Source organism: Myiozetetes cayanensis, unplaced genomic scaffold (genome assembly GCF_022539395.1).
Source record: "Myiozetetes cayanensis isolate MyiCay16 unplaced genomic scaffold, myiCay2020 scf35, whole genome shotgun sequence".
NCBI classification, from domain to species: domain Eukaryota; kingdom Metazoa; phylum Chordata; class Aves; order Passeriformes; family Tyrannidae; genus Myiozetetes; species Myiozetetes cayanensis.
In genome coordinates this window covers 982855-1008878 of record NW_026087577.1, presented here as the reverse complement: position 1 = coordinate 1008878, position 26024 = coordinate 982855, and the positions used below count along the sequence as shown (strand labels likewise).

General features: G+C 58.4%; 4 protein-coding genes across 13 annotated transcripts in view; 1 reads left to right on the top strand and 3 right to left on the bottom strand.

Annotated features, from left to right (window-relative positions):
• Nucleotides 1-660: 660 nt before the first annotated feature.
• Nucleotides 661-3222, bottom strand: TMEM101 (transmembrane protein 101). The gene is made up of 4 exons (XM_050327977.1): nucleotides 3065-3222; nucleotides 2257-2437; nucleotides 2027-2173; nucleotides 661-1239 (listed from the first exon to the last, which is right to left on the bottom strand). The coding sequence occupies exons 1-4, from the start codon at nucleotides 3199-3201 to the stop codon at nucleotides 931-933; spliced, it is 774 nt and encodes a 257-aa protein (XP_050183934.1). The 5' UTR covers nucleotides 3202-3222; the 3' UTR covers nucleotides 661-930.
• Nucleotides 3223-3952: 730 nt separating this feature from the next.
• Nucleotides 3953-12263, bottom strand: LSM12 (LSM12 homolog). Its single transcript, XM_050327988.1, has 5 exons — nucleotides 12085-12263; nucleotides 8962-9095; nucleotides 5832-5941; nucleotides 5454-5580; nucleotides 3953-4996 (listed from the first exon to the last, which is right to left on the bottom strand). The coding sequence occupies exons 1-5, from the start codon at nucleotides 12203-12205 to the stop codon at nucleotides 4904-4906; spliced, it is 585 nt and encodes a 194-aa protein (XP_050183945.1). The 5' UTR covers nucleotides 12206-12263; the 3' UTR covers nucleotides 3953-4903.
• A 159-nt stretch (nucleotides 12264-12422) lies between these two features.
• On the top strand, nucleotides 12423-18998 carry G6PC3 (glucose-6-phosphatase catalytic subunit 3). Of its 2 annotated transcripts, none has more exons than XM_050327962.1 (7): nucleotides 12423-12536; nucleotides 13525-13751; nucleotides 14551-14666; nucleotides 15057-15147; nucleotides 15821-15939; nucleotides 16065-16206; nucleotides 16772-18998. In XM_050327962.1, the coding sequence occupies exons 1-7, from the start codon at nucleotides 12498-12500 to the stop codon at nucleotides 17142-17144; spliced, it is 1107 nt and encodes a 368-aa protein (XP_050183919.1). In that variant the 5' UTR covers nucleotides 12423-12497; the 3' UTR covers nucleotides 17145-18998. The 2 variants fall into 2 exon arrangements, with proteins under 2 accessions (XP_050183919.1, XP_050183920.1); XM_050327963.1 differs by having other exon boundaries at nucleotides 12430-12515.
• The window catches only part of HDAC5 (histone deacetylase 5), a 22131-nt gene continuing 14447 nt past the window's right edge, over nucleotides 18341-26024 (bottom strand). For 5 of the 9 annotated variants that reach the window (XM_050327898.1, XM_050327901.1, XM_050327904.1 and 2 more), the window contains exons 14-24: nucleotides 25319-25452; nucleotides 25114-25234; nucleotides 24653-24702; nucleotides 24476-24583; nucleotides 23590-23645; nucleotides 23389-23476; nucleotides 23179-23298; nucleotides 22989-23086; nucleotides 22146-22264; nucleotides 21931-22064; nucleotides 20680-21715 (exon numbers count right to left, since the gene is read on the bottom strand). In XM_050327898.1, coding sequence (XP_050183855.1) covers nucleotides 21128-21715; nucleotides 21931-22064; nucleotides 22146-22264; nucleotides 22989-23086; nucleotides 23179-23298; nucleotides 23389-23476; nucleotides 23590-23645; nucleotides 24476-24583; nucleotides 24653-24702; nucleotides 25114-25234; nucleotides 25319-25452 — 1616 coding nt within the window. In that variant the 3' untranslated portion in view covers nucleotides 20680-21127. The other 4 variants (XM_050327905.1, XM_050327906.1, XM_050327907.1 and 1 more) reach the window with 2 other exon arrangements.

Below are 26024 nucleotides of genomic sequence, written 5' to 3'. Positions count from 1 at the left end.
CCCCCCAAGCCCCTCAAAGTAGCTTCTTTCCCCTCTGTGCCCCTCAAAGCAGCTTCCCCTTCAAACCCCCAAAACATCTCTCCCTACAGCAGCTCCCCCCAAAAGTAGCTCCACCCTAAGTCCCCCAAAACACCTTCCCTGAAGACCCAAAAAAACAGCTTCCCTGAAGCAGCCCCTCCACCAAGCCCCTGAAGTAGCTCCCTCAAAGCAGCTCCCCCCACTCCAAGCCCCCTAAAAGCATCTCTCCGTACTGCAGTTCCCCCCAAGGCCCCCCAAAACATCTCCCCTTAGTTCAGTTTCCCCCAAAGCCCCCCAAAAGCAGCTCCCCTCAAAACAGTTCCCCCCAAACCTCCCAAAAGTGGATTCCCCTGAATCAGCTCCCCCTGCAAGCCCCACAAGAGCATCTCCCCCCAAACCTCCAAAAGTGGCTCTCCCTGAAGCAGTTCTCCCCAAAAGCATCCCCCTCCAAATCAGCTCTCCCCCAAGCCCTCCCAAAGCATCCCCCTCCAAAAGCAGCTCCCCTTCCAAGCCCTCCCATAACAGTTCCCCCTTCAAACCCCCCAAAGCTGCAGCCCTCCACCCTCTATCACACAACAGCCAAGCCCCCCCAGGGACAACAACATGAAAGACTTCTTGTTTCATCAGTAAAAATATTTTTTTTGGGGGGGGGGCTGTAACTCCAAAGGTATCAGGGCAGTGACACCCCTCAGTGGGGAGAGGGGCTATGGCCACACAGTGGCTGGCATCCCCAGGTAGGACCCCCCCACACCCCCTCAGGAGCCCCGACCTCCGCCAAAATTATCAAATACAGTATTTACAAACAAACAAGCAAAAAAAAGTCAACGAATAAATAGCGGTAATCCTTAAAAAAAAAACAACTCCCACCCTTTTCCCTGCCCCTTTCCCTCCCCTTCCCCACGGTGTTCCCACTCATCCATCGGTGGCGAGGATCACCACGGCCCCAAAAATGCCAACATTCTGGCCGATGAGCTTCATCTGGTTCCAGAACTCCACGCGGCGGGCAGCATGCCAGTAGCCCAGGTTGCCATCGATGAGCAGGATGGCAAGGGGCAGCAGCACTGCCAGCACCTGGGCAGCCGCCCGCACGTAGTATCCCGACAGGAATGCCAGGGCCAGCAGCCCGTAGAGCAGGAAGAGTAGCTGCAGGGCCAGCTCCCCCCCCAACAGGTGGTCCAGGTAGGCCAGGCGATCCTCAGTGCTGTGCTGCAGCGAGTAGGCCTGGAGGGAACAAAGTGGGGAAAGGGATGGCACTGGGAACACTCACACGAGGGTGTGCCCCAGAGTTACTGGGGGGTGGCACTGGTGCCAGTGGTGGCACTGGAAACTGGAGTGCAGTGGCACTGGTAGCACTCATTGGAGACTTCTCCCCCAGGGACAATGGGAGAAATGGACTGTAGTGGCACTGGTGCCAGTGGTGGCACTGGTAGCACTCAACAGAGGCTTTTCACCCCAGGGACAATTAGGGGCAATGGTGGCACTGGGAACACTCATGTGAGGGATGTACCCCAGGGATAACAGAGAACCGAGTGTGGTAGCACTGACGCCAGTGATAGCACTGGTAGCACTCATCCAAGGTTTCTCCCCAAGGCCAATGGGAGAACTGCAGTGTGGTGGCACTGGTAGCTCTGATGACACTCCCCCCAAGGCTCCCACCCCAGGGACAACAGGGGTCAAAGTGCCACTGGTGGCACTGGGAACACTCACTCAAGGCTCCTCCCACAGGTACAATGGGGGAAAATGGTGCCAGTGGTGGCACTGGTATCAGTGCCCTCTGGTCTCTCTCAGGGACAATGTGGGGCTGGTTCCACCAGTGGCACTGGCAGCACTGGTACCATCCACCCGAACTTCTCCCATGGACAAAGTAGGGCTGGGACGTGGTGGCACTGGAAACACCCACCCCATGGGACGTGGTGGCACTGGAAACACCCACCCCAGGAGGTTTCTCCCCAGGGAATTGTGGCTCCATCCCCCAAGCAGCAGCAGGGCAGGGGTATGTCCCCTGTACCTGGCAGATGAGGTAGATACCCAGGAACACTTGGCCTGTGGACTGCAGGGAGCGGCTCCGCGGTTTCTGCCGGTACAGCTCCCCAGCGCCGCTGGCCAGGATGAGGAACCCGCCGATGATGGCGATGGTCCGGGAGTACATCCGCACCTGGAGGGGGAGGGTCACCGTCACCCCCAGCCCCAGGGTGGGACTCTGGGGGGGTCTGTCACAGCCCAGGCAGGGGCTCTCACCTTCAGCCAGTCGCCGTAGTGCACGTGCCCCCCGACATGGGCGGCATAGGTGGCCACGGCGAGTTGCAGGGCGGCCCCCAGGGCGAACCAGCGCCGCTTCACCCCGAAGGACATGAAGCTGGCACAGAGCACGGCCACCCCCATGTCCACGTACAGGTAGGGCACTGGGATGTCTGGTTTCCTGCGGGCATTGCAGCTCCAGGGTGTGCCCAGTGCTCCTGGGCAGGCTGGGCACCCCCAGGCTCACCCCAGACCCTCCAAATCCTCCCCCCAGGTCATAATTCTGCCAGAACCCTTCCCCACCCCCAAACTCACTCCAGACACCCCAAGCTCTCTCTCACTCCTCAACTCTGCCAGGACCCTCCCCTGGCCCCACAGAGTCCCATATCAGCCCCAGGCCCCCTTCGGGCCCCTCAGCCTTAGTCCCAGATCCCTGGGACTCTCCTCCAGACCCTCATGGCCCCAGACCCCACATCCACCCCCAGCCTGTCACAGTCCCCCATCAGCCCCAGACCCCACAACCACCCCCGGACCCTCGAGCCCCAGAATCACCCCCAGCCCTCACATCACCGGGACCTCTCCAACCACCTCCAGCCCTGCAACCACCCCTAGATCACTACAGTCCCCCATCAGCCACAGACCTCAGAACCACTCCCGGGTCCCTAAAGCTCCAGCTCTTCCTCAACTATCCTCAGACCCTACAACCACCCCCAGAGCCCACAACAACCTCCAGAACCCACAACCACCCCCAGACCCCGCAGCCCCCTCAGGCCTACTCCCTCCACTTCTCCCCCCTCCCGCCCCGCACCGGTGCAGGTCGGCGCGCTCCGCGCAGAGAAGGAGGCCGCTGAAGCAGTGCCAGAAGGGGAAGCGTGTGAGAAGGACGCCGCCGCCCGCCGTGAGCAGCCGCAGCGCCCGGCGCCGCCACCCGCGGCCCGCCGCCATCACGGGCCCCTCCCGCCGGAACTAAGGTGCCGGAAATGCCGCCCTGAGCCCGCCAACCAATCAGCGCCCGCCCACCACCCCGCCACGGGAAACCGTGCCCCCAACCTAAGCCACGCCCCTTCTTTAGACCACGCCTTTCAATCATCACGGCTGGGCTTCGCGAACGAAGGTTTGAGAAGGGCTCTACCCACGCTTGCTACAAGCGCGCTGATGGCTAAAAAGGCCAATGCGAGATAGACAAGCCCAGTTGCAGAGGGTACAGCAGAAAGACTCCCCCGGTGATATCAACAAGACGCGATTCTTTCTATGTTGTCTTTTCTCCATGCCTTTCAAGAAACTACGCCAAGTTGCCCTAAGCCACGCCCCTTGCCGTGCCAGTCTCCAATTCCAAGCTACCCCTTGACATTAAACCACGCCCTCGTGCTAAGCCACGCCCCCGCTACAACCCACACTCATCTGTACTCAGCCACGCTCCTTCTTGACGCACCAGTCTCTATTCCTAAGGCATGCCCCTTACTAAGACAAGCCCCTTACCCTAAACCACGCCCAAGTGAAGTAGCCAGTCAGTAAACCCCGCCCCTTTCCTAAGCCCCACCCGCAATAAATTATTCCACTTGAAGTCATGCCCCATGTGGCTAAACCACATCCCCGCTATTAAAACTGAACCTCACTCCAAGCCCTGCCCCTTGCCCTAAGCCCTACCCCGTCCACTGAAGCCCCACCCCCTCCATTGAGCACCATCAGACTCCAGTGATGGTTAAAAAAATTTCGGGTTTTTATTGTTTTTTTTGCTAAACAAGACTAAAAAATTTTCCTTTTTTTTTTTTCTTTTTTTTATTTTTTTTTAATCTTTAACTCTCCTAAAGGCAGGGCTTGAATTGTTTTTTGAGTCTGATCCATTTTTTTGGTATTTAAAAAAATCCCACAAAAACAACAAACCAAAAAACAAAAAAGGGGAGGAAGAGGATTGTGGCAAAAAAAAAAACAACTAAAAAAATTAAAAATTAATAATTAATAATGAAAAAGGGCAAGAAACCTAAAAACATAAAAGAAAAGAGGGGGGAGAAAACCCCAAATCCAGGTTCTGGATGATCCTGGGAGGGGCATTAGGGGGGATTTTTTGCCACAATCCTGCTTGAAGCAGACAAATATTTAAAGAACATTTTAATATATATTCATATATATATTTAAAGATAAGAAAAATAAGACTAATTCAAGCCTTGCCCTGTGCAAACAAAATTAAAATGAGACCATGTTGGTCACGAGGGTCCCGGGTTGGCCACCACAGTCAGTTTGTTAATTTTATTTTTTGGGGGGTTTCTTTGGGAGGGAGGGAAAGGCAGAAATTGGGAGAACAGAAGGAAAAAAAAAAAAGGCCAAAAAATAAAATTAACAGAGCCCGCCCTGCTGGAGAGGAAGAAAACATGGCAGATAAAACCCAAAGTCTGTTAGTCAAGTAATGCGTGAGGAGGAGCTTTTAAATTATTCTTTTTCTCTGTTTTTTTTGTTTGTTTGTTTGTTTTTTGTTGTTTTGTTTTGTTGTTGTTTTTAAAGTTCTAAAGTTTGGAATTTTGAGTTGAGATTTTCTCTCAAAAAAAAAAAAAAAAAAAAAGGAAATAGAAGCGTGGTGAAGGTGCCCCCGGTGCCGGCTCCTGGGAAGGACGGGACAACGGGGACGGGGTGATCCCATCCCGAGGTGGCCTCAGGATGACAGGGATGTGTCCTTCTGTGTCTGCTGTGCTTGTGAACGCTGCAGGACCTTCTGGCTTTCCACATCCCGGAAATGTTTCTCCACCTGCACAGGGAAGGGCAAGATGGAGGGGAAGAAAGAGAGGGCTTTAGTGAGGGAATATGGGGTGGGAAGGGGCTGGAATCTACCCAGGGATGGGCCACAGGTGTCCCCAGGGATGTGACACTCTCGCAGAATTCCCAGTGTTTCCAGTCCTGCCAATCCCTATTCATTATTTAATACAGCTTAAAAAAGGGTGGGAAGGGGATCTGGGGTGGGAAGGGGATGCCCAGGAGGGGCTGGAACCCACCCAGGGATGGGCCACAGGTGTCCCCAGGGATGTGTCCCCAGTTCCCCCCAGCCCGTACTCACTATTTTCCGATGTGACCCAAAAAATGATGGGAATGGGATTTGGAGGAGGAAGGTGACGTCGAGGAGGGGCTGGAGCCCACCCAGGGATGGACCATAGGTGTCCCCAGGGATGTGACACCCTTCCAGTATTCCCAGTCTCCCCTGTACTCACTATTTTCCGTACGTGACTCAGGGCACTTCCCTCTTTGCCTTTACAGTTTTCCACCTGGTACGGAGGGGCAATAACGACTTCTTCCATCACAACTATGTTCTTCTCCTGCCATTTACAGTCTTTAATGCTGCAGGGGAGGGAAAAACAGGATCAGGGAATGCTGCCTGACCTAGGAAAGCCACCACCTGCCCTGCAGTGTCTCACTGAGGGGGGTAAAAAGCCCCTCGGTTGCTCTGGGGTATCCAATTAGAGAGAGGTGGGAGTCAAGGGGACGGGATGTGCCAGGTAAAAAAGGGTACAACTGACCCCAAAACAGAGGGTGCAAGGGACTGGTGATCCCGAGGGAAGGGACTGGTGATCCCGAGGGAAGGGACTTACGTCTTATGGATAGTCTGGAAGAGCTGCTGCCCCTCCAGGGAGACACCAGCACTAATTGCATACGCCTGGCTCATCTTCTCCTCCTTCTCTGTCCGTGCTTTGTTGGCAAGCTGTGAGAACACAGGGAGAGGGGCCACAGGGACCACCCTTACACACCAATGCCATTCCCCATTAAATCAGGATAACAACAAACGTGACATCTCCACCCTCCCACCATTCCTTCTCCACACAATTCCAGCCTTTCTTGAGGCCCTGCCAGCATCCCTCTGACATTTGGGGAATGTGGGTGTCACCTTTTCACATCCCACTTTCCCTTCCCCTCGGCCTTTTCCAGAACAATTCTGGCATTTTAGGTCCAAACCTTCCTCACCCCCAGCACAAGCTGTCCCCAAAGCCACTCAACCCATTCCATGGGGGAATTGCTCACTCCAAGATCACCAGTCAGGCTTCCAAACTGGGCTCAACATTCCGTAGGAATTTTCCTGCACCCCATGCCATCCCCAGCCTTCCCTGGAGGTGCCACAACCCCTCATCCATCTCGGGGGGCTGCCCCGAGGACGGAGGACTGGGATCACCCCCAGTTACATCACCTGTGTCAAAGCTTCTCCCCACTAGGCTGGGATGGGTGGAACTGGGGCCCCAAGCACTGGGAATCACCTCTGCCATGCCCAGCTCAGCTTCTCTGAGCAGATCCCTTTCCCATACAGATCCCTTTCCCAAAGAGATCCTCTTCCCAGCCTGTAGATCCCCTTCCACAGCCAGACCAGATCCCCCTTCCCCAGCCTGAGATTTAGATCCATTTTATACAAAGCCTCTCTCTTTCCCAGGCCTCAGGTTGCTCTTCCAGCAGCTGCCGCATCCAGATTTGGGAACAGCCCTGGTAAGAGGCCACCAGGAGAAGACTAGAAACTCTGGAGAGGTGAGGATGAAGAGCTGCCAGCCCAGGTAGCATCCCAGCATTTCCATCAGGACCCATCCCTGTTCTCCTCATACCCCTGCAATAGGATGTACTCTCCCTACACATCCATGTTTCCTGACAAGAAATGGATCAGAATCACTGAGCTCTACAGCCTCCTGGATTCAAGCATTCCAAGGAATCCCAGCATTCCCCCTGCAGGGAGCACCTCCTGGGAGTGGGACACACACCTTGTTCGAGGTGGAATGAATGGATGAGTCACTTCCCTGCTCCCTCCGGATGAATGACGGGAATTCGCAGCAGGGAGGCACAAGGAGAGGGTGAGGGCCACCGAGGGCCATGCCAAGGCCACCAAGGCCCATGCAAAGGCCTCCCAATGCCAAGATGGCCCCTTAACCCGCTCAGGTGCCAAGCACAGCTTGGGGGATCACCTCCCACTACAGCCCCCCTCCAACAGGGTCTCCAGATTCTGCTGTTTTCCAAGCCTTTGCTCCCAACACTCTCTCTCCACTGAGAACCAGGCAGAGTTCTCTGGAGCTCTGCTTCCTCTCCAGGGCCTTCCAGAGGAGCACCTGGAGCACCACAGTTCCTGTGTTCCAACACACAAAACACCAACATCTAGACCCCAAACGCCAAAATCCAGATCCCAAATTCCGAAATCTTCTCCCAGTACAACCAGTATCAGCCATCCATACTCCAGTTATGCAGCAACACCAGATCCTTGTGCGTCCATGGGGAAGGAGAAGTGAGGTCAGGGCCTCCCAGAACCACCCCCCTGCCACTGGATTGGCAGTAACTCCAGTGGCTGTAACACGACCATCCCTTACTTCCCCACAATTATGTGGATGCTGGAAAAGACCAGTGTTGGAATTCCTGAGGAGAAACTCCTGAGGTTGTGCTCCCAGCAATGTCACTGGATGCAGTAACAGCCAACAGTCACATCTTGGTGGCAGCTGTGTCACCTGAGACCTCCTCCGATGTGTAAATCCATCGGGAGGGGACAGACACCCGGCTGGTGCCACCTGTGTGACACCAACCACCGGGACAGGTGTCCCTGTGGGATGAGGAGGTGACAGCTGAGCCCCCCAAAGCCAGACCCCACACCTGCACTCATCCCAGCACCAAGGGCTTGGGGTCACCTTGCCTTTCTTTGACACCACCACTGGGAATCTGCAGCAATCCCATTCCAGGGATTCCTCAAAATCCATGTGTGCTTTGTCCCTTCTGTCTGCTGTGCCACCACCCAGCTTCATCCAGGCCCCAAAAACCATCACTTAGAGCCAAACAGGCAAAATCCAGGCCCCGGAATACCATCATCTAGATCCCAAATGCCAAAATCCAGGCCCCAAAACACCCATCACCTTAGACACAGAATACCAAAAACCAGTTCCAAAATCCAAGCCCCAAACCATCCCAAAATCCAGATCCAAAATGCCCAAAATCCAGACCCTGAAATATCATCATCTAGACCCCAAAATGCCAAAATCCAGGCCACAAACACCCTAAAACCCAGGCCCCAAAGCCACCAAAATCCCGAAACCCAGACCCCAAGCCCACCGAAACCCAGACCCCAAGCCCACCGAAACCCAGACCCCAAGCCCACCGAAACCCAGACCCCAAGCCCACGAAACCCAGACCCCAAGCCCACCGAAACCCAGACCCCAAGCCCACGAAACCCAGACCCCAAGCCCACGAAACCCAGACCCCAAGCCCACCGAAACCCAGACCCCAAGCCCACCGAAACCCAGACCCCAAGCCCACCGAAACCCAGACCCCAAGCCCACCGAAACCCAGACCCCAAGCCCACCGAAACCCAGACCCCAAGCCCACCGAAACCCAGACCCCAAGCCCACCGACAACCCAGACCCCAAGCCCACCGACAACCCAGACCCCAAGCCCACCGACAACCCAGACCCCAAGCCCACCGACAACCCAGACCCCAAGCCCACCGACAACCCAGACCCCAAGCCCACCGACAACCCAGACCCCAAGCCCACCGACAACCCAGACCCCAAGCCCACCGAAAACCCAGACCCCAAGCCCACCGACAACCCAGACCCCAAGCCCACCGAAAACCCAGACCCCAAACCCACCGACAACCCAGACCCCAAACGGAACTACAGGCAGTTGTGATGGAAGCAGGTGAGTTCCAGTGCCCAGTTTCCCCCAGATTCCAGTGGGAGGAGGGATTTTCCTTCCCAGTGCCCCCCTCACCTTGCTGACGTTGAGGGAAGCTAAGGGGGGAGGCGTTTCCGTGTGGTCATTGATTATTTCCACTTCTGACACATACTGTAAGTTTACGAGCAGGATGTCTGCGTGGTTGGGCTTCCCACTGGAAGAAGGGCATTCTGGAAGTGAAAAAATTAAGGAAAACAAATACAGAGGGAGGTATTTATGGGCTTGACAGAGCCCAGGAGCAAACCAGGAGAAGGCTGGGTTCCCAGTGAGTTCCTCCACTCCCATGTCCCTGCCCAGCCAAGCTTGGGGTCATCTGTGATCCCAGGAAAGCCACACGTCTCTTTCTGGCACTATTTAATGCTGATCCCAGTTTTCCTGACTCCAGATTGAGTTTTCCAGCCCTACCCAGCACAGCCTGGTCACTGGTTTGAACCAGCATCACCAAATCTGCACTTTTTACACCAGAATATTTCCTCTGGCAAGAAGTGGCTCATCCAGAGGAGCATTCCCTCATCCAGAGGAGTATTCCCTCACCCAGATGGAAAAGAATTCACAGCAAAGGCCTCCTTGCCCCCATACATGAGGTTGGTATCGCTGTTGCAAACAACCCCCAAAAAACCCACTCCCTTCTAGAGCTGACAATTCATGGATTGCATGGATTCCTGCACTACCTGTTTCCATGAGGATGGACAGAGAAGGGAGCACAGCATGGAGAGTTTCTTCCATGCCAACACCATCTCCTCATGGAAGGGATCCTTGTGGAAGTCCCTGTTCCTCTCTCCCAGCCCCAGGTGAGCCCAAGGTGGAGCCCTCCTTAAAAAATGCATTCAGTGATGAGGAGAAAGCAAGGGATGCCAGGGAATTCCTTCACGGAATTCAGGTCTCTCCCCTTCAGGGGGATGAGTTGGAGCATCCCCGTTTTGGGATGAGGAAGAGCCAGGCTCAGGGAAAAGCCAGAAGGGGAGCACTCAGCCACCTCTGGAGCAGACCAGCAGCACTGAGACACCTGTTGAAAGTCCTCTTGGATTTTTCTGTTGCACTCTGTCGGATCTGGGAGCTCCTCCAACTCCAACCACATCCCAGGCACCCAGGGAGGCTTTTTCCATCATATTTCCCACAGCTTCTGCCACAAAACCCTCTACCAGCCCCTCATTCCCTCTGGAACCCACCCTTGGGCTCTCAGAACTCCAACCCCAGTCCTGGGGCTGGGAATCCCCTTTTTCCCCTCTCCACGGTCTCTCCATGGTTTTCCAATAGCCTTGGCTTTTCCCATCCTTGCAGATTCCAAAGAAAAGCATACCCAAATACATGTATGGGGGGGCCACAGCACCACCAACCCCCCCATCCCCTTCACTTCCCAAGGTCTTCTCCCAGCACACTGGAGAGTCCACTGGGGTCCCCAAATTCCTCCTACACCCCTCAGCCCCCCCAACCCTCAGACCTCATTCTGCCTCCACTTAAATACCCCACAGGGGTGTCTTGACCCTCTTCCTATGGGATCCCACCCCTCCAGGCCTCCCCCATTCTCCCTGGGTCCCCCCAGGCCCTGCCAACCACACCTCTGTGCCCTCTCTGCACCCCAAAACAGGTCCCCAACCCCTTCCAGGAACCCCCCAGGGCTCCAAAATCTGCCTCCTGCCTCCTCCCTGAACCCCACAGGGTGCCCGTCTCCCCCCAAAACCCCTCCAGTCCTGTGGGAAACCCCTGATTCCACGCCCTTATGGAGCTACATCCCCACCAAATCCCCTACAAGGATCCCTCAGAACCCTCCTACATGGCACCCACCCCCCCAAAACCCCACTGGGGGGCTTCTCAATAACCCCACTCTGGAGCTCCTGAGTCTCCCAAAACCTCACTATAAGGCACCACCACTTTCCCCCCCAAAGTAACTCCACTAAAGGGCTCCTCACTCCCTCCAAAACTACCCTACCAGGTGCCCCATTCCCCAAAAAAACCTCAATAGGACACTCCACTTCGCCTCAATAACCCCACTAAAGGGTTCCCCACTCTCCCCTATTCACCCTACTAAAGGACTCTCCAAAAAACACCCCACTCCCCCCCCCAAAAACCTCTCTATAGGGCATCCCCCTGCCCCCCTCTCAACCTCATTTCCCCCAAAAAACCTTCCTAGAGGGCACCTGACTCCCCCATTCACCCCAATGCAGGGCTCCTCTCTCCCCCCTTTCACCCCATATAGGGCTCCCCACTCCCTTCCAAAAAAACTCCAAAGGACACCCCACTCCCCCCAAAACAGGGCTCCTCAATCCCCCCAAAACCTCCTCTATATGACACCCCTCTTAACCCCAATATAGGGCTCTTCACATTGCCCCATTTACCCCAGTACAGGGTTCATCACTCCCCCCAAAAAACCCTCCCTGTATGGTGCCTCTCCCAATAACCTCACAGAGGCTCTTCACCCTCCCCAAAACCTGCCAAGCCCATTCAATCCAATACAGAACACCCCATTCCCCCCAGAACAACTCTATAGGCCACCCCACCCCTGATTCACCCCAATGCAGGGCTCCCCAATTCCCCCCCCCCAAAAAAAAAAAACCCTATAGGACACCACACTCACTCCATTCACCCCAATACAGGACACCCCATTTCCCCCAAAAGAACTCTCTGTAGGGCACCCCCTTTCCCTCCCTTCGCCCCAACACAAATCACCCCATTCCTTCCCAAAAAAAAACCTATAGGACACCCCGCTTCCCCATTCACTCCAAAACAGGGCTCCTCACACCCCCCCATTCATCTTAATACAAGGCTCCTCACTCACCTCAAAAAACCCCATAGGACTCCCCCCATTCACCCCAAAACAGGGCACCTCACACCCCCCATTCGCCCCAATAAGCGGCTCCTCACTCCCCCTCGAAACCCCTCCATAGGGCACCCCCTTCACCCTAATACAGCGTTCCCCATTCCCCCCCTTAGAAACCCGAGAGAACAACCCTCCCCCACTCCCCCCTCGAGGGTCTCCTCGCTCCCCCAAACCCCTCCCCAGCGCCGCCCACCTCGATCCCTTCAGACCCTCATCCCTCCCCTCCTCTTTCCCCTCCCTCCCTCACCGCCCCCCCATCATATCAGGCGGGCCGCAGAGGCCCGGGCGGGCCGCGGCGGGGGCCCGGGGACCACTGGGACGAAACACAGGCGGGCGGATACTGAGCGCCAGCATCTTGCTGGGGTAGTCGAAGGCGACGACCTCGCCCTGGAGGCGCTGCTCCTGGCAGGTGCGGCAGGACACCTGGCTGCCCACGCTGAAGTACTCGCCCGGCGCCGCCATCTTGTCCGCCCGCAGCGCCCGCGGCTCCGCTCGCCTCGGCCCAGGCGCGGCGGGGGGCGGGGCCGCCTGGGCGACGAGGGTGGGGATTGGCGCTCCGCCCCGCCGATCTGCTCCGCCCCGCCTCGTGATTGGTCGAGCGCCCACGGGGTGCCGCCCCCTCCCCCCGCACCCGGCTCTGTTTGGCCCGCCCGCGCCGCTGTCAGCGCGTGGTGTTGTGGGGGACGCCGGGAGTTGTAGGCGGAAGAGGGGCGGTGAGAGCAGCGGGAGGGAGGGTTTGGGGGGTCCCCCCTCCATGGAGACCTCCCGGCAGGTACCACCCGACCGCACCGGGGTGAGCGGGGAGCGACTAGGAGAGCGGCAGGGCGGCTCAGAGGGTCCTGCGGGCAATGGGGAGGCCGCGGGTCTGGGGTGAGGGGGACCCCGGGGAGGCCTCGGACCTCAGGGGCCAAGGGAGGCCCGGGGAGACCCCAGAGAGGCCTCGGGGAGACCCCGGGGTTTGAGACAGGGAGAACCCTGGGAGGGTCCAGGCCTCTCCACCAGGGAGAACCCAAAGGGAACCTAGGGAGAGCCAGGGCCTGCTTTAGGGAGACCCCAAAGAGACCCCAGGGAGACCACAGAGAGACCCCAAAGAGACCCCAGGTCAGCTCCAGGGAAGTCTCTGGAAAATCCTAGTCCTGCTCCACAGAGACCCCCAAAGGGAGCCCAGGGAGGCGCCAGACTTGCTTTAGGGAGGCCCCAAAGAGGCCCCAGGATGGCTTCAGGGAAGACCCCAGGCCTGCTCCAGAATGACCCTAGGGAATGTTCCAAGGGAAGACCCCGAGGAGTCCCCAGGCAGATTAGGGCTCTTTGGAGCAGCCTGGCTGCTCCAGCAATTCCCACAGGAATCCCCTGGGATCCTGTCCTGGCCCACATCCCAGACCCCCCGGTCTGCTCTGCCAGGACCCCCCGAGCAGAAGTTTGGGAATCCCTTGTGGGCAAACTTCAGGTGGTGAATGACTCCCTGAATCCTTGCTAAGGCATCCCTTGGGATCCAACCATCTCCCAGCTCCTTCCCAAGGAAATTCTCAGGACCCAGCCACCTCCTATCCCCTTCCCAAGGGATTCCTCTGGATCCAGCCACCTCCCACTGCCTTCCCAAGACATCCCATCCCCCAGGATCCATTCACTTCCCACTCCCTTCCCAAAGGAATCCTGAGGGATCCAGCCACCTCCCATCCCCTTCCCAAGAGATTCCTCAGTATCCAGCCACCTCCCAGCCCCTTCCCAGGGGAATTCCCGAGGGATCTGTGCCAAGGCTGACCTCTGTCCCCATGTACCAGCCGGTTGCTATGGATGCCCTGCACGAGGCCGGGATCTGGGCAGCCCTGGCCCTGCAGGCTGGACCACCCTGGCTGGAGCAGTTCTGGGTCTACTTGACGTCCCACTTCGATCCCAAATCCATCTATACCTTCTGCTTCCCACTGGCCCATGGGCTGGATGCCCAGGTGGGGCTCATGGTGCTCTGGATTGGGCTCGTGGCTGAGTGGCTCAACGTGGTGCTCAAATGGTGAGGAGGTGGGACTGCGGTGGCACTCGCACGGGGACACAGCTCAGGGAAACTCACGGGAGTTTTGGGCACAGAGTCCCTGTGGCATTCTGCAGGGTCATCCGAGCTGCCCCAGGCATCTGCCAGGAATTCCTGGCAGGGAAAACCCTGGGAGGCATCGGGACTGGCAGGGATCCTGCTCTCCTTCAGGGGCTTTGTCCCTGGAAATCCCACAATGGTTGGCAGGGATTCTGCCCTCTGAAATCCCCAGATACTGTGGGATGGGTGGCAGGGATCCTGCCTTTCGCAATCCTCTGCGATGGGTGGCCGTGATCCTGCTTTTTCCAGTCCTCTGGGATGGGTAGCAGGGATCCTGCCTTTCCCAGTCCTCTGGGATGGGCTCAGGGATCCTGCCCTCCCACTGTGGCTTCATCCCTGGAAATCCCAGGATGATTGGCAGGGATCCTGCCCTCCCAAATCCTCAATACCATGGCATGGGTAGCAGGGATCCTGCCCTCGTGGATCCCTCAAGATTGGTGCAGGAATCCTGCCATCTCACTGTCGCTTCATCCCTGGAAATCCAAGAATAATTGGCAGTGATTCTGTCTTCCCAAATCCCCAGATACCTTGGGATGGGTGGCAGGGATCCTGCCTTTCTCAATTCTCTGGGATGGGTGGCAGGGATTGTGCCCTCATGGATCCCCTGCGATGGATGTCAGGGATCCTGCCCTCATGGATCCCCCGCAATCGATGGCAGGTATTCTGCCCTCCCGGATCCCCTGGGATGGGCGGGAATGCTCCTTGTTTTCCATCCGTCCAGGTTCCTGTTTGGGGAACGCCCGTATTGGTGGATCCATGAGTCTGGGTTGTTCTCCCGCGAGGAGCTGGAGAAGTTCCCGCTGCGTCAGTTCCCGGTCACCTGCGAAACGGGCCCAGGTGAGTCACAGGTGAAGCCTCGTTCCCTTTCAGCCGGACAACCTGGTGATCCCTAGGGAGGAATGCCGAGCTGGAAGCGAGAAAAGCCATTCCTCGACCAGGAAATACAAGGGAGCAGCAGGGAGTGGGTAGGACGCTGCCGGTGCTGGCAGAGCCCGGTGGCTCCAGGGCTAGGAAACCCACGGGAGAGTCTGGGAATGGCACTGCTCCACCTGGGCTCCCTGTAAACATGCCTGGATTTTTGGGCACTAGCTCCATCCCCATCCCTGAGCCTCCAGGCCCAGCCTGGAGGGATCCCCGAGCACAGGCAGGGGTTAGGCTCGACATTCCCAGCTCTCATCCCGCTGGGACAAGCTCCCCCCGACCCTCCATGTGCTTCCCCCCACCCAGGGAGCCCCTCGGGCCACTGCATGATCCCCGGGGCGGCCCTGTGGCCACTTGTCACCGCGCTGACAGCCAAGGTGGCCCGGAGCACCCGGAGGTGAGTCTGTGGTGGGCAGTGCCTGGAAGCTTCCAGAGCATCTGTGGGAAGAGGGGATGGAATGTGGGACCCATCTTCGGCAGGCAGCACCCACGGGGGTTGGGCAGGATGAGTCCTAGGATAGGGAAACTGTTGCTTGGAAGTTTCCAGAGCACCTGTGGAAGAGGGAGACGAGATGTGGGACCATTCTTAAGTGGGCAGGGTGAGTCTGGGATGGGGAAACCAGAGCTTGGAAGCTTCCAGAGCACCTGTGGGAAGAGGGAGGTGGGATGTGGGACCCCTCCTTGGTGGACAGCACCCATGGTGGGTGGGAAAGATGAGTCCTAGGATGGGGAAACTATTGTTTGGAAGCTTTCAGAGCATCTTTGGGAAGAGGGAGGTGGGCAGGATGAGCCCTAGGATGGGGAAAGCAATGCTTGGAAGTTTCCAGAGCACCTTTGGGAAAAGAGGGGTGGGATGTGGGACCCCTCGTGGGCTGGATCCCTTCCTCTCCCAGCGGGGCAGCTCCAGGGGGACACATCCCTCCCCTGGCAGCTTGGGAAGAGGCTGTGAGACTTCTTGCCGCCTTCACCTCTGCTTCACCCATTCCTGCTGCTGGGTGGGATCAATCCTGCCCTGCCTGGCCGGAGCCAGGGGCTGCCTCCCTCCACCACTGACCCCAATTCCCTTTCAGCCGAGTGCTGAGGCTGATCCCATTATTTGCCTACACCCTCTTCCTTGTGGCCATGGGGCTCTCCCGGATCTTCGTCCTGGCTCACTTCCCCCACCAGGTGGTCACCGGCATCCTGGCAGGTGAGGGGGGGGGGAACACGTCCCAACACCCCACCTTGGCTCAGGGCGTTGTGGGCACCTTCCCCTTCACTCGAGCCCCTTTCCCAGTCCATCCCAGTCCCTAACCTGCCTGTCCCCTGTGCCAGGGTCGGCGCTGGGGTGGGGGCTGCAGCGCTGTCCCCCCAACTTCCGCGTGTTCCGGTTCTTTGTGGCGGTGGCTGTGGCGCTGATGCTGAGTGCGCTGGCCCTGCACAGCCTGGCCACGGCTGCTGGCATCGACCTTGACTGGTGAGTGCCCTGGGAGATGGGGGGTATCCCCAAGGATCAACCTTCCAGGGTGGAAAGGGGTATCCCCATGGAAAAGCCTTCCAGGATGGAGGGGGTATCCCCAGGGATCAGCCTTCCAGAGTGGAGGGGGGTATTCCAAGGGATCAGCCTTCCAGGATCGAGGGGAGTATTCCCAGGGATCAACCCCTCAGGGTGGAGGGTGATTATTCCCAGGGATCTATGCCCAGGCTATTGGAGGGAACAGTGCTAGGGATCTACCCCAGACTGTTTTCTGGGGAGCATACTATCCCCAGGGGTCTGCCTCCAGACCATTTTGGGATGAAACTAACCCCAGGGATTTGCCCCGTACAGTTTTTGTGAGGTGGGGCGTGGTCCTATACCCAGGGATCTGCCCCCAGACATTTGGGAAAGGGGGAGTGTTATCCCCAGGGATCTGCCCACCAGACTGTCAGGATCCACCCTGACCTACCCCCACCCCATTTGAGGAGGGGGCTACCCCAAAGACCTACCCACAGCCCCTTCTTGGGCCAGGGGGTGAACACCAACCACGGAGCTCCTCCCGCAGGTCTCTCCACCTGGCCAGCGCCTGGTGCTCAGACCCGGCGTGGCTGCGGCTGGACACGCGGCCCTTCGCCTCGCTGTGCCGGGTGGTGGGCAGTGCCCTGGGGCTGGCCCTGGCTGCCGAGACCCCTCCACACCACCGGGACGAGGAGCAGCTCCAGGATGGCCGCCTGCGGGTGGCAAGCACGGCGCTGGCCCTGCTGGCCCTGCAGCTGGTACACAGGCTGCCCAGGCCCTCAGACGCGGCTGCCCTGTACAGGCACGTGGTTGTGCACTATGCGGCTGGGCCCTTCCTGGTGGTCTCCGTCCTGCCCCGGTTCGTCATCGCCCTCAGGAGCTTCCTTGAGCCCCCCCAAACATCCCCCAGCACCAATTAGGCCTCCCCCCGCCCCATACTGGTTTGTTCTCAACCTCATAGAGTAGGGGGATCCCTGCCCTTGGCTCATCCTCATCTTCTGCCCCCAGGGAGCCTCCCACACTGTGTTGGGGCCCCCACTCCTGCCCTGGCTCATCCTCACCTTCACCTGTCCCCAGGGACTCCCTAACCTGAGAAGGGGCATCCCTGCTCATCCTCACCCACTCCTGGGGATCCCCCAAACTGAGTAAGGGGGTCCCTGCTCATCCTCACCTACCCCAGAGACCCCTCCCCCACTGAGTAGGGATCCCCTCCTGTCCCGGTTCATCCTTGCCCTCACCTGCCCCCCAGGAACCCCCCAGTGCCGAGCTGGGGGTCCCTGCACCTCTCCCAACTCATCCTCACCTTCACCCACCCCCGGGGACCCCCTCACTGAGTAGGGGGTCCCTGCTTATCCTCACTCGTCCCCAGGGACCACCCCCCTACACTGCCACCCCGTTCTGCTGATTCCCGCCCCCTGTCCCGGCTCTTCCCTTTGCTTTGCCTATCGCCGGTGGCTTAAGGCCATGGGGACCCCCTTAGGCCCCCCCAGTTGTAGCACTAATAGCCCTGTCTCTCCTCTCCCGGGCAGCAGGACCCCCTGGGAGGGCAGAGCTGGGGGTGCCTTGTGCCCAGCAGGTCTGGGGATGCAGCACAGGGACAGTCCCAGCCCAGGGGTCACTAACCTGCCACCCCTGCCCCCACACACCTCCAGCTGCTCCAGTTCTCCCAGTTCTCCCCTGTCTGGAGCAGGGATGGGATCCCCCTACCCAAGCCGGGAGCCCCCTTTATATCACCAGGGGGGTCACCTCATTTCTTACCAAATAAAGCACCAAAACCAACCCACCGGGCCTGAGTCCTGCAAACATGGGAGGGGAGGGCACAGGCAGAGCTGGGTGGTCCCCAGGGCAGGGCTGGGAGGGGGACCCCCCCCCACACACACACACTGGGGAGTGGCAGAACCCCCCAGACGTGCTGGGGGGGGACACATTGGTCCCCTCCCTGGCCCCGTTGCTGAGGAAAATGAAGCACGTTGGGACACCAGGAAGCCTTGGGGATATGCAAGGGATGGGAACAGGGACACAGGGCCAGGAATGGGATGGGAAAAGGGACAGGGGGACAGGAAAGGGGACACAGGGGGACCCTCTCCACCCCCCAAAGGCAGCAGGGGCCGGCGGGTATTGCCAGAAACAGTTTATTTATACAAGGACGAACATTGGTGACATTTTACAAAATACTGAACCGAGACCCAGAGCGAGCTTGAGCGGGGGGAGGGGGATGGACAGAAACCGAAGGGGGGAGCACGGCAGGGGCACATGGGGGTGGGGGGGACACCAGCTCAAAGCAAGCTGGGCACCCTGCTGGGAGTGGCACCCCCTTTCCCCCCATTCCGGGGTTGTTTCCTCTTCCCAGGATGGGGATCTGGGACCCCCCCCCCTCACAGGGTGTCCCCAACACTGGGTACACCCACACTGGGGTCCCCACAGTAACACACCCCCATGCCCCCCCTCCTCACTCTAAACTGGGGTCCTTCCCCCCCAACTCAGGGTTAGGAGAGGTGACCAAGGACACGCTCATCCCTCTGTCCTAATCTGGGGATCCCCCACTCCAAAATAACTCATGACGTGCTGTCCCTGTCCCCTCCTCCACTCCCCCATTAAAAAAATACTATTAAATAATCTGTAATAAAATTATATCCCTTTTTTTGGGGGGGTGGGGTTTGAGTGGTTTTCTTTTAAAGCTAAAATTACTCCGAGGCCACTCTAGCTGGTGACAAAACTGGAAAATAAAGTGGTTTTTCCTCTTTTTTTTTTTTTTTTTTTTTTTTTTTTTTTTTCCTCCTCTAAGAACAAATTTGATCCCAACAAAGGGGTGGCAAAGGGATGGTGGGGGGGACACAGAGCTCATCCCTTTGTTTTATGTCCCTGTCCCAAACAGGGAGACCGAGAGGAAAAAAAAAAAAACCCAAGAAGAAAATTAAGAAAACCCAAAATTAAGGGAAATTAAGGCATTAAAAAAAAATATAATGAAAGGCACAAATATTTCCCATTGCCTCCTCTGGGGATGGGGTTGGAGGGGGAGGGGGGGTGACAAATGCTGGAGCTGGGGAGGGAACAAAGCAGAGGACACACAAAAAAATAGGAGGGGATATAAGGAAAAATCCCTAAAAAAAAAGAGAGATGAGCCCCAGGGGGGTCCAGGCAGCGACAGGGGGGACCCGACGGACACGGGCTGGGAGGGGGTGGTACTGGTGGAACTGCTGCTGCACAAGAGACATGACTGCAAACACCGCGGGAGAGCTGGGCGGGGGGGGAAAGGGCGCAGGACGGGTGGGGGAGATTTTTTTTGTGGTTTTCTCCTCTTTTTAATAGAAAAAGAAAATATTTTCCTCTTTTTTCTTATTTTTGTTCTGGTTTCTGCCTTTTTTTTTTTGTCTTTTTTTTGTCCTTTTTTTTGTCTTTTTTTTTTTAAGTGTTTTGTTGTTTGTTTTTTTTTTTCCCTTTTACTGTGATTTTTTTCTCTGTGAGTGTGTGTTTTTTCATCTCTTTTGGGTGTTTCTTGGTTTTTTGGAGGCGGGAACGATCTGGGTGCATCAGAGCGTGGGCTCAGCCTCCATTGGCTCCTCTGCCAGCCTGGGAAGGGGAAGGACATGCCAAGGCAGGGGGACACATGTGCGTCCCCCACCCCCAGGACAAACGTGTTTGTCACCCACCCCCAGGACACACCTGCTTCATGCATAGCCCCAGCGACACACATTTCCAAGAGGACACACAAGGCTCCATGCGTGGCCCCTGGGACACACATCCAAGAGGACACACAAGGCTTCATGCACAGCCCTATGGGAACATGCAGCCCCCCCAATGACACACACACACATGGCTCCATGCATACCCCCAGGGACACATGTGTCCCTCAAGGACACATGTAGTTCCATGCAGCCCAGGGGACACACGTGTCCAAGACGACACATGCCTCCATGTACACCCCAGGGGAACGTGCAGCCCCCCCAAGTGACACACATGGCTCCATGCACAGCCCAGGGGACACCTGTGACTCCATACAGAGCCCTCAGGACTTGCATACCCCCAGGGACACATGTCCCCCAAGGACATACATGGATCTGTGCACAACCCCAAAGGAACATGCAGCTCCCCCATGACACAATGTGGCTCCACGCTCACCCCAGAGACATGTGTCCCCCCTGAACACACACGCATGTGGCCACATGCACATCCCAGGGACGTGTGTCCCTCTCCACAATGACACATGGCTCCATGCACCCACCCCAGTGACACACATGTCCCACCCAATGACCCGTGTGCCTGCACACCCAACGGGGTCCCCGGGGCCATACCTGGGCTGGGGGTCTCCTCCAGCCTGCTCAGTGCCCACCGAGAGCAGGGCCATGGCTGTCACCGTCTCGGCCTCCTCGGCCTCCCCGCGCTGGGCCTCCAGCAGGGACCGGCCCACGGCTGCTGCGAAGCGCCGCACAGACCCCCAGTGCTTGCCTGTGGAGGCAGCGTGACAGGGGACCCCTGGGCTAGGAGGGACCAAGGGACCCCCAGGGACCCCATGGCTGAGATGGAGCCAGGGGGCACCCAGGGATCCCATGGCAGAGATGGACCCAGGGGGCACCCAAGACCAACAGGGCTGACAAAGCGCTGGGGGACTCCCAGGGACCACATGGTTGATATGGACCCAGGGGATCCCCAAGACTCTCACAGCAGGAAGAGACCCAGGGGACCCCAGGGATCCTATGGTTGGGATGGACTCAGGGGATCCCCAGGACAGGAAAAGACTCAGGGCACTCCCAGGGACCACATGGTTGATTTGGACCCAGGGGATCCCCAAGACTCTCACAGCAGGAAGAGACCCAGGGGACCCCAGGGATCCCATGGTTGGGATGGACTCAGGGGATCCCCAGGACAGGAAAAGACTCAGGGGACCCCCAGGACAGGAACAGACTCAGGGGACCCCTGAGACTCCAACAGCTGGGACAGACGGGGGGACCCCCAAGACCCACATGGCTGGGATAGACTCAAGGGATCCCCAGGAAGCCCATGCTGGGACAGACCCTGGGGACCCCCAGGACTGGAACAGACCGAAGGGGTCCCCAAGCCCCCCCATGGCTGTGATGGACCCCCCTAAGACTCCCACAGCAGGGGCAGACCCAGGGGACTCCCACAAACCCCATGCTGGGACAGACCTGGGGGACCCCGAGACCCCCCTGTCAGGGACATCCCTAGGAAACCTTCTTGGTCCCCCTGCAAAAGAGAGAGCCCTGGGGACCCCCTCAGGATCCCAGTGGCAGCACTGGAGGCCCTCCAGCTCCTCCCACGCCAAGGACAAAGCCAGGGCTGCCCCACTGGAGTACCCCTGTGACCTTTCTGTGTCCCACCAAGACAGAATCAGACCTGCAGATCCCCCAAGGAACCTCATCAAGGTCCGCCCCTTCCCCCTGTTCTCACTCTGGATCTCGATGACCTTCTCCAGTGTGGCCACTGCATTCACATTCGGCTTCTGTTGCAGCAGGGACAGATCCAGGGGCTCCAGCTGCAGAGGGTAGACATACATCAGTCCCCCAAAACTGCCACCAGTACCCCCAGACCCTCCCCAGAGAGAGCAGGGATGGAACCACAGCCCCTCACCAACCCATGCAGGGAAACTGAGGCACAACATGGGGTGTGCACTCCAATACACCCTGCGCCCGGGGGAAGTCCCCAGGGGTTGGGGAGGGTCCCCAGGGGTTGGGGTGTCCCCGAGGGTACCTCCAGGCCGAGCAGGGCGGAAACACAAGCCTCGGAGGCATCGCAGATGGCCGTCAGGTCGTGGCCCCCTTCCAGTGCCAGCACCACCCGGCCCTCCGCCAGCATCATCAGCTGCTTTGTCAGATGCCCAAAACCTGGGGGGCACCGGGGAGGAGGGTGAGGGGTGGTTGGGGGGCCGGGGTCCCCAGCCCAGGATGTCCCCGGACCCCACTCACACTTGGCGGTGACGGAGTAGCCACCAAGCGGGGACAGGTGGCCCTCGACGGCGTCGAAGCCAGCAGAGACCAGCACCACGTCTGGGGAGAACTCCTTGGCGATGGGCATCACCACCGTCCTGGGAGGCATGGGGTCAGCCAGGGGCAAGGGGACCCCCCCCCCCCACCAAGGGCTGTGGGGAGTCCCCCGAGGTGCAAGGATCCTTCCCACGGTACAGGGAACCCCCAGGATGCAGGGACCACTCCCCCACAGGACACTGGGATCCTCCCAGGGGACAGGAGCCTCCCCCAGAACACAGGGATCCTCTGGGATTTGGGACAACCGCCCCCAGGACACAGAGATCCCCTCTGGGGTGTGGGGAACCCCCAAGAGTGCATGGACTCTCCCCAGGGTGTAGGGAACCCTAAGGAGGCAGTGACCACTTCCAGGGTACAGAGACCTCCCTAAGGACACAGGGATTCCCCCACAGTGTGGGGACACACACTCCCCGCCCCCACTAATCCAGGGACCCTTCCTAGGGTGTAGGGAACTCCCAGGAAATGGGGACTGGGGTGTAGGGACCCCTCCCCAAGGGCACAGGTCCACTCCCAGGATGCAGGGACTCCCTCCAAAGGCATGAGGCCACCACCCAGGACATACAGGCCCCACTAAAGGGGCACAGGAACCCTCTCCCCAAGACATAGGAATCCCCCTAAGGACACAAGGAACCCCCCAAGGGTGCAGGGACCTTCCTCAGGGTGCAGAAACCCCCCCAAGTTCATGGAGACCGTTTCACCAGGACCCAGCAACATCCCCGGAGCCCAGGGAACCCCCAAAGGCTCAGGCTCCCCCCAGACCCCCACCTGAAGGCGGTCAGATACTCCACGTCCCCGATTGGGGGGTCGACGCCACCGGTCCAGGCGATGTTGATGTTGTAGCCCACTCCCAGCCCACTGCCCACCTGAGGCACAGCCACAGGTGACTCCCTGTGCCACATCCAGGGCCAGGGGGGCACAGGGGGACCTCCACCCCCTCCCCTAAACCCTCCTGTACCTCCTCAGGGGCCCCACTGCCTGGGAAGAAGTTGCCGTCATCGTAGCGGTGCAGGGAAATGTAGAGCACATGGGGGTCACTGTAGAAGGCCTGCTGGGTCCCATTCCCATGGTGGATGTCCTGGGGGTGCATCTGTGATGTCAGGGACCCCCCACACACCCAACCACGGGGTCCCCATCACCTGTGGAGGGGTCCCCCTGTCCCCCATACCCAGTCCACGATGAGTATCCTGCCCACGCTGAGCCGCTGTTGCAGCAGCTTGGCTGAGATGGCTACTGAGTTGAAGAAGCAGAAGCCCCTGGGGACAAAAGAGGATGAAGGACAGGGGACATTCATTCAGTGGTGGGTGATACCCAAGACACTGTGGGGTCCCTCCCTGGGCAAGGGTCCCAGCCCTGTCCCCACACTCACATGGCCGTGGACTCCTCAGCATGGTGGCCCGGGGGGCGGATGACAGCGAAGCCGTTCTGTGGACAGAAAGGGATGTGTGTTGGACAGACAGGACACATGTGGGACATAAGGACAACGGAAGGCGCATGGGACACAGGGAGACGTGTGGGACAGAGAGGAACACACAGGGCCATCCACTTGAAGTGTTGGACTCAATGATCCCTGTGGGTCCTTTCCCACTCAGAATATTCTGTGACTGCAATGCTGAGAAGTGGTTTAAGGACACAAAGGAACATGTAGTGCGGGGACAGAGTGACACACATGGGGTGGGGACACAAAGCAACATGTGTGGGACACAAAGGGACATGTGTGCTGCAGGACACAGAGGGACAAAGGGACACTTGGGACAGGCAGGGACACATGCAGGAAGGCAGCATGTCTGCACATGAGCTGGCACAATGAGCCCTGCACTCAGGGGAGTGCGCAAGAGAGCAGCACCTATGTGCTCAGCCTTGCACAAGGACCATCTCGCCCCAGGGGAGTGTGCAAAAAAGCAACACACATGTACGAGAGCTTGCACAAGGGTTACCACACCCCAGAGGAGTGTGCAAGAAGGCAGCACATGCACATGAATGTGCACAGGGATTGTCACACCTCAGATGAGTGTGTAAGGCAGTACACACACACACGAGTATTCACAGAGCCTGTCACACCCCAAATGAGTGTACAAGGAGCACACATATGCACAAAAGTGTCACAGCCCAGGTAAGTGTGTAAGGCAACACACATATATATGAATATGCACAAGGACTGTCACAGCCCAGGTGAATTTGCAAGACCACACACATACATATGAGTGTGCACAAGGACTGTCACAGCCCAGGTGAATTTGCAAGACCACGCTCACCTTGAGCTCGCCCTCAGCCACCTTGAAGGCCAGCTCTAGCAGGCAGCCCACGGCTGTGCGCACCGCGCTCGACGAGTGCAGCTCATTCCACACTGTGTCACTGTCCACCTGGAGGGGGACACTGGGAGTCAGCAGGGCCAGCCCACCCCAGAGACCCCCTCTGCCCCCCAGACTCACCCCGATGCCACCACACGGCAACACCGCGTACGTCTTCTGCGTGATTGGACCTGAGGGATAGAGCGGCATGGTGGGATGGGGACAGCGGGGACAGGGGCATCCCAGGGATAGGGGCATCCCTGGGCACCCCAAAGGATTGGGAAACCCAGGGGACAGGGGGATCCCAGGGGATAAGGGCAACCCTGGGGACCCCAAAGGACTGGGAACTGCAGGGGATGGGGGATCCCAGGAATAGGGGCACTCCTGGGCAACCCGAAGGACTGGGAACACCAGCGGGATCTCATGGGACTGGGGGATCCCATGGCACTGAGGAATCCCGTGGGCAGTCCAAAGAATTAGGAACCCTAGGGGACGGGAGGATTCCATGGAATAGGGGGACCTCTGAGCACCCCAAACAATTGGGAATCCCATAGGACAGGGGAATCCCATGGGATAGGGGCACCTCTACACCTAACACCCACCCAGAAGCTTCTTGCTGTCCAGTTTCTGGCGGTTGAGGGGGCTGGTGCCATAGAGCAGCGTGTGGTGCTCTGAGTGCACCGTCTGGATCTCCTCCAGTGTTGCCTTTCTGCCCCGGATCCGCTGGGAAAGGGGGCACAGGTGTGAGACCCTCCTCTCCCCAAGCCAACCCCAGCCCCCCTCTGGAACACAGAGTCCTCTCCTCACCTCGCACTTTCCGAGCAGGCCAGTTTCCTGGAGCCGGGACCAGATGCTCTGGATGCGGCCAGCGTGCTCCGGGTGGATTGTGGTGTTCCCGCAGGTGCACTGGTGCTTCAGCATGAATGTGTCATACACCACACCTGTGCCAGCAGCACACCTGGCACCGGACCCCCAGCACCCCCTCCCAGGGTGGATGACCCTGGGGGTGGGGTGCTGAGGGGACACGGGCACCCCAGGGGATGGAGGGATCCCACAGGATTGAGGGACCCTTGGGCACCCCAGAGGATTGGGAACCCCAGGGGACAGGGGGAATCTGTAGAATAGGGGGAAACATGGGTATCCCAAGGGAATGGGAACCCCAAAGGACAGGGGGAACCCATGGAATAAGGGGGATCCCGTAGGATATGGGGGCCCTTGGGCACCCTGAGCAATTGGGAACCCCAAGGGACAGGGGAAATCTGTGGAATAGGAGGATCCCTGGGCAACCCAAGGGACTGGGAGCCCCAAGGGACAGGGAGAGACCACAGGCACCCCAAGCAAGTGGGAACCCCTGAACAGAAGGATTCCATGGGACATGGGGACACCTGGGCACCCCAAGCTATTGGGAACCCCTGAACAGAAGGATTCCATGGGACATGGGGACACCTGGGCACCCCAAGCTATTGGGAACCCCAGGGGATAGGGGGATCCCGTAGGACAGGGAGAATCCCAG

What these genes read in the sequence shown, in the direction of transcription:
- TMEM101 (XM_050327977.1), bottom strand. Translation starts at nt 3,201, where the DNA reads ATGGCGGCGGGCCGCGGGTGGCGGCGCCGGGCGCTGCGGCTGCTCACG. An exon ending in GAGCGCGCCGACCTGCACCG is followed by an intron (nt 2,438 to 3,064) that starts GTGCGGGGCGGG and finishes CAATGCCCGCAG; the next exon opens with GAAACCAGACATCCCAGTGC. An exon ending in ACTACGGCGACTGGCTGAAG is followed by an intron (nt 2,174 to 2,256) that starts GTGAGAGCCCCT and finishes CTCCCCCTCCAG; the next exon opens with GTGCGGATGTACTCCCGGAC.
- G6PC3 (XM_050327962.1), top strand. Translation starts at nt 12,498, where the DNA reads ATGGAGACCTCCCGGCAGGTACCACCCGACCGCACCGGG. An exon ending in CTCAACGTGGTGCTCAAATG is followed by an intron (nt 13,752 to 14,550) that starts GTGAGGAGGTGG and finishes CCATCCGTCCAG; the next exon opens with GTTCCTGTTTGGGGAACGCC. An exon ending in GTGGCCCGGAGCACCCGGAG is followed by an intron (nt 15,148 to 15,820) that starts GTGAGTCTGTGG and finishes ATTCCCTTTCAG; the next exon opens with CCGAGTGCTGAGGCTGATCC.
- LSM12 (XM_050327988.1), bottom strand. Translation starts at nt 12,205, where the DNA reads ATGGCGGCGCCGGGCGAGTACTTCAGCGTGGGCAGCCAGGTGTCCTGC. An exon ending in CTTCCCTCAACGTCAGCAAG is followed by an intron (nt 5,942 to 8,961) that starts GTGAGGGGGGCA and finishes GTGTTCTCACAG; the next exon opens with CTTGCCAACAAAGCACGGAC. An exon ending in TGAGTCACGTACGGAAAATA is followed by an intron (nt 4,997 to 5,453) that starts GTGAGTACAGGG and finishes TTCCCTGTGCAG; the next exon opens with GTGGAGAAACATTTCCGGGA.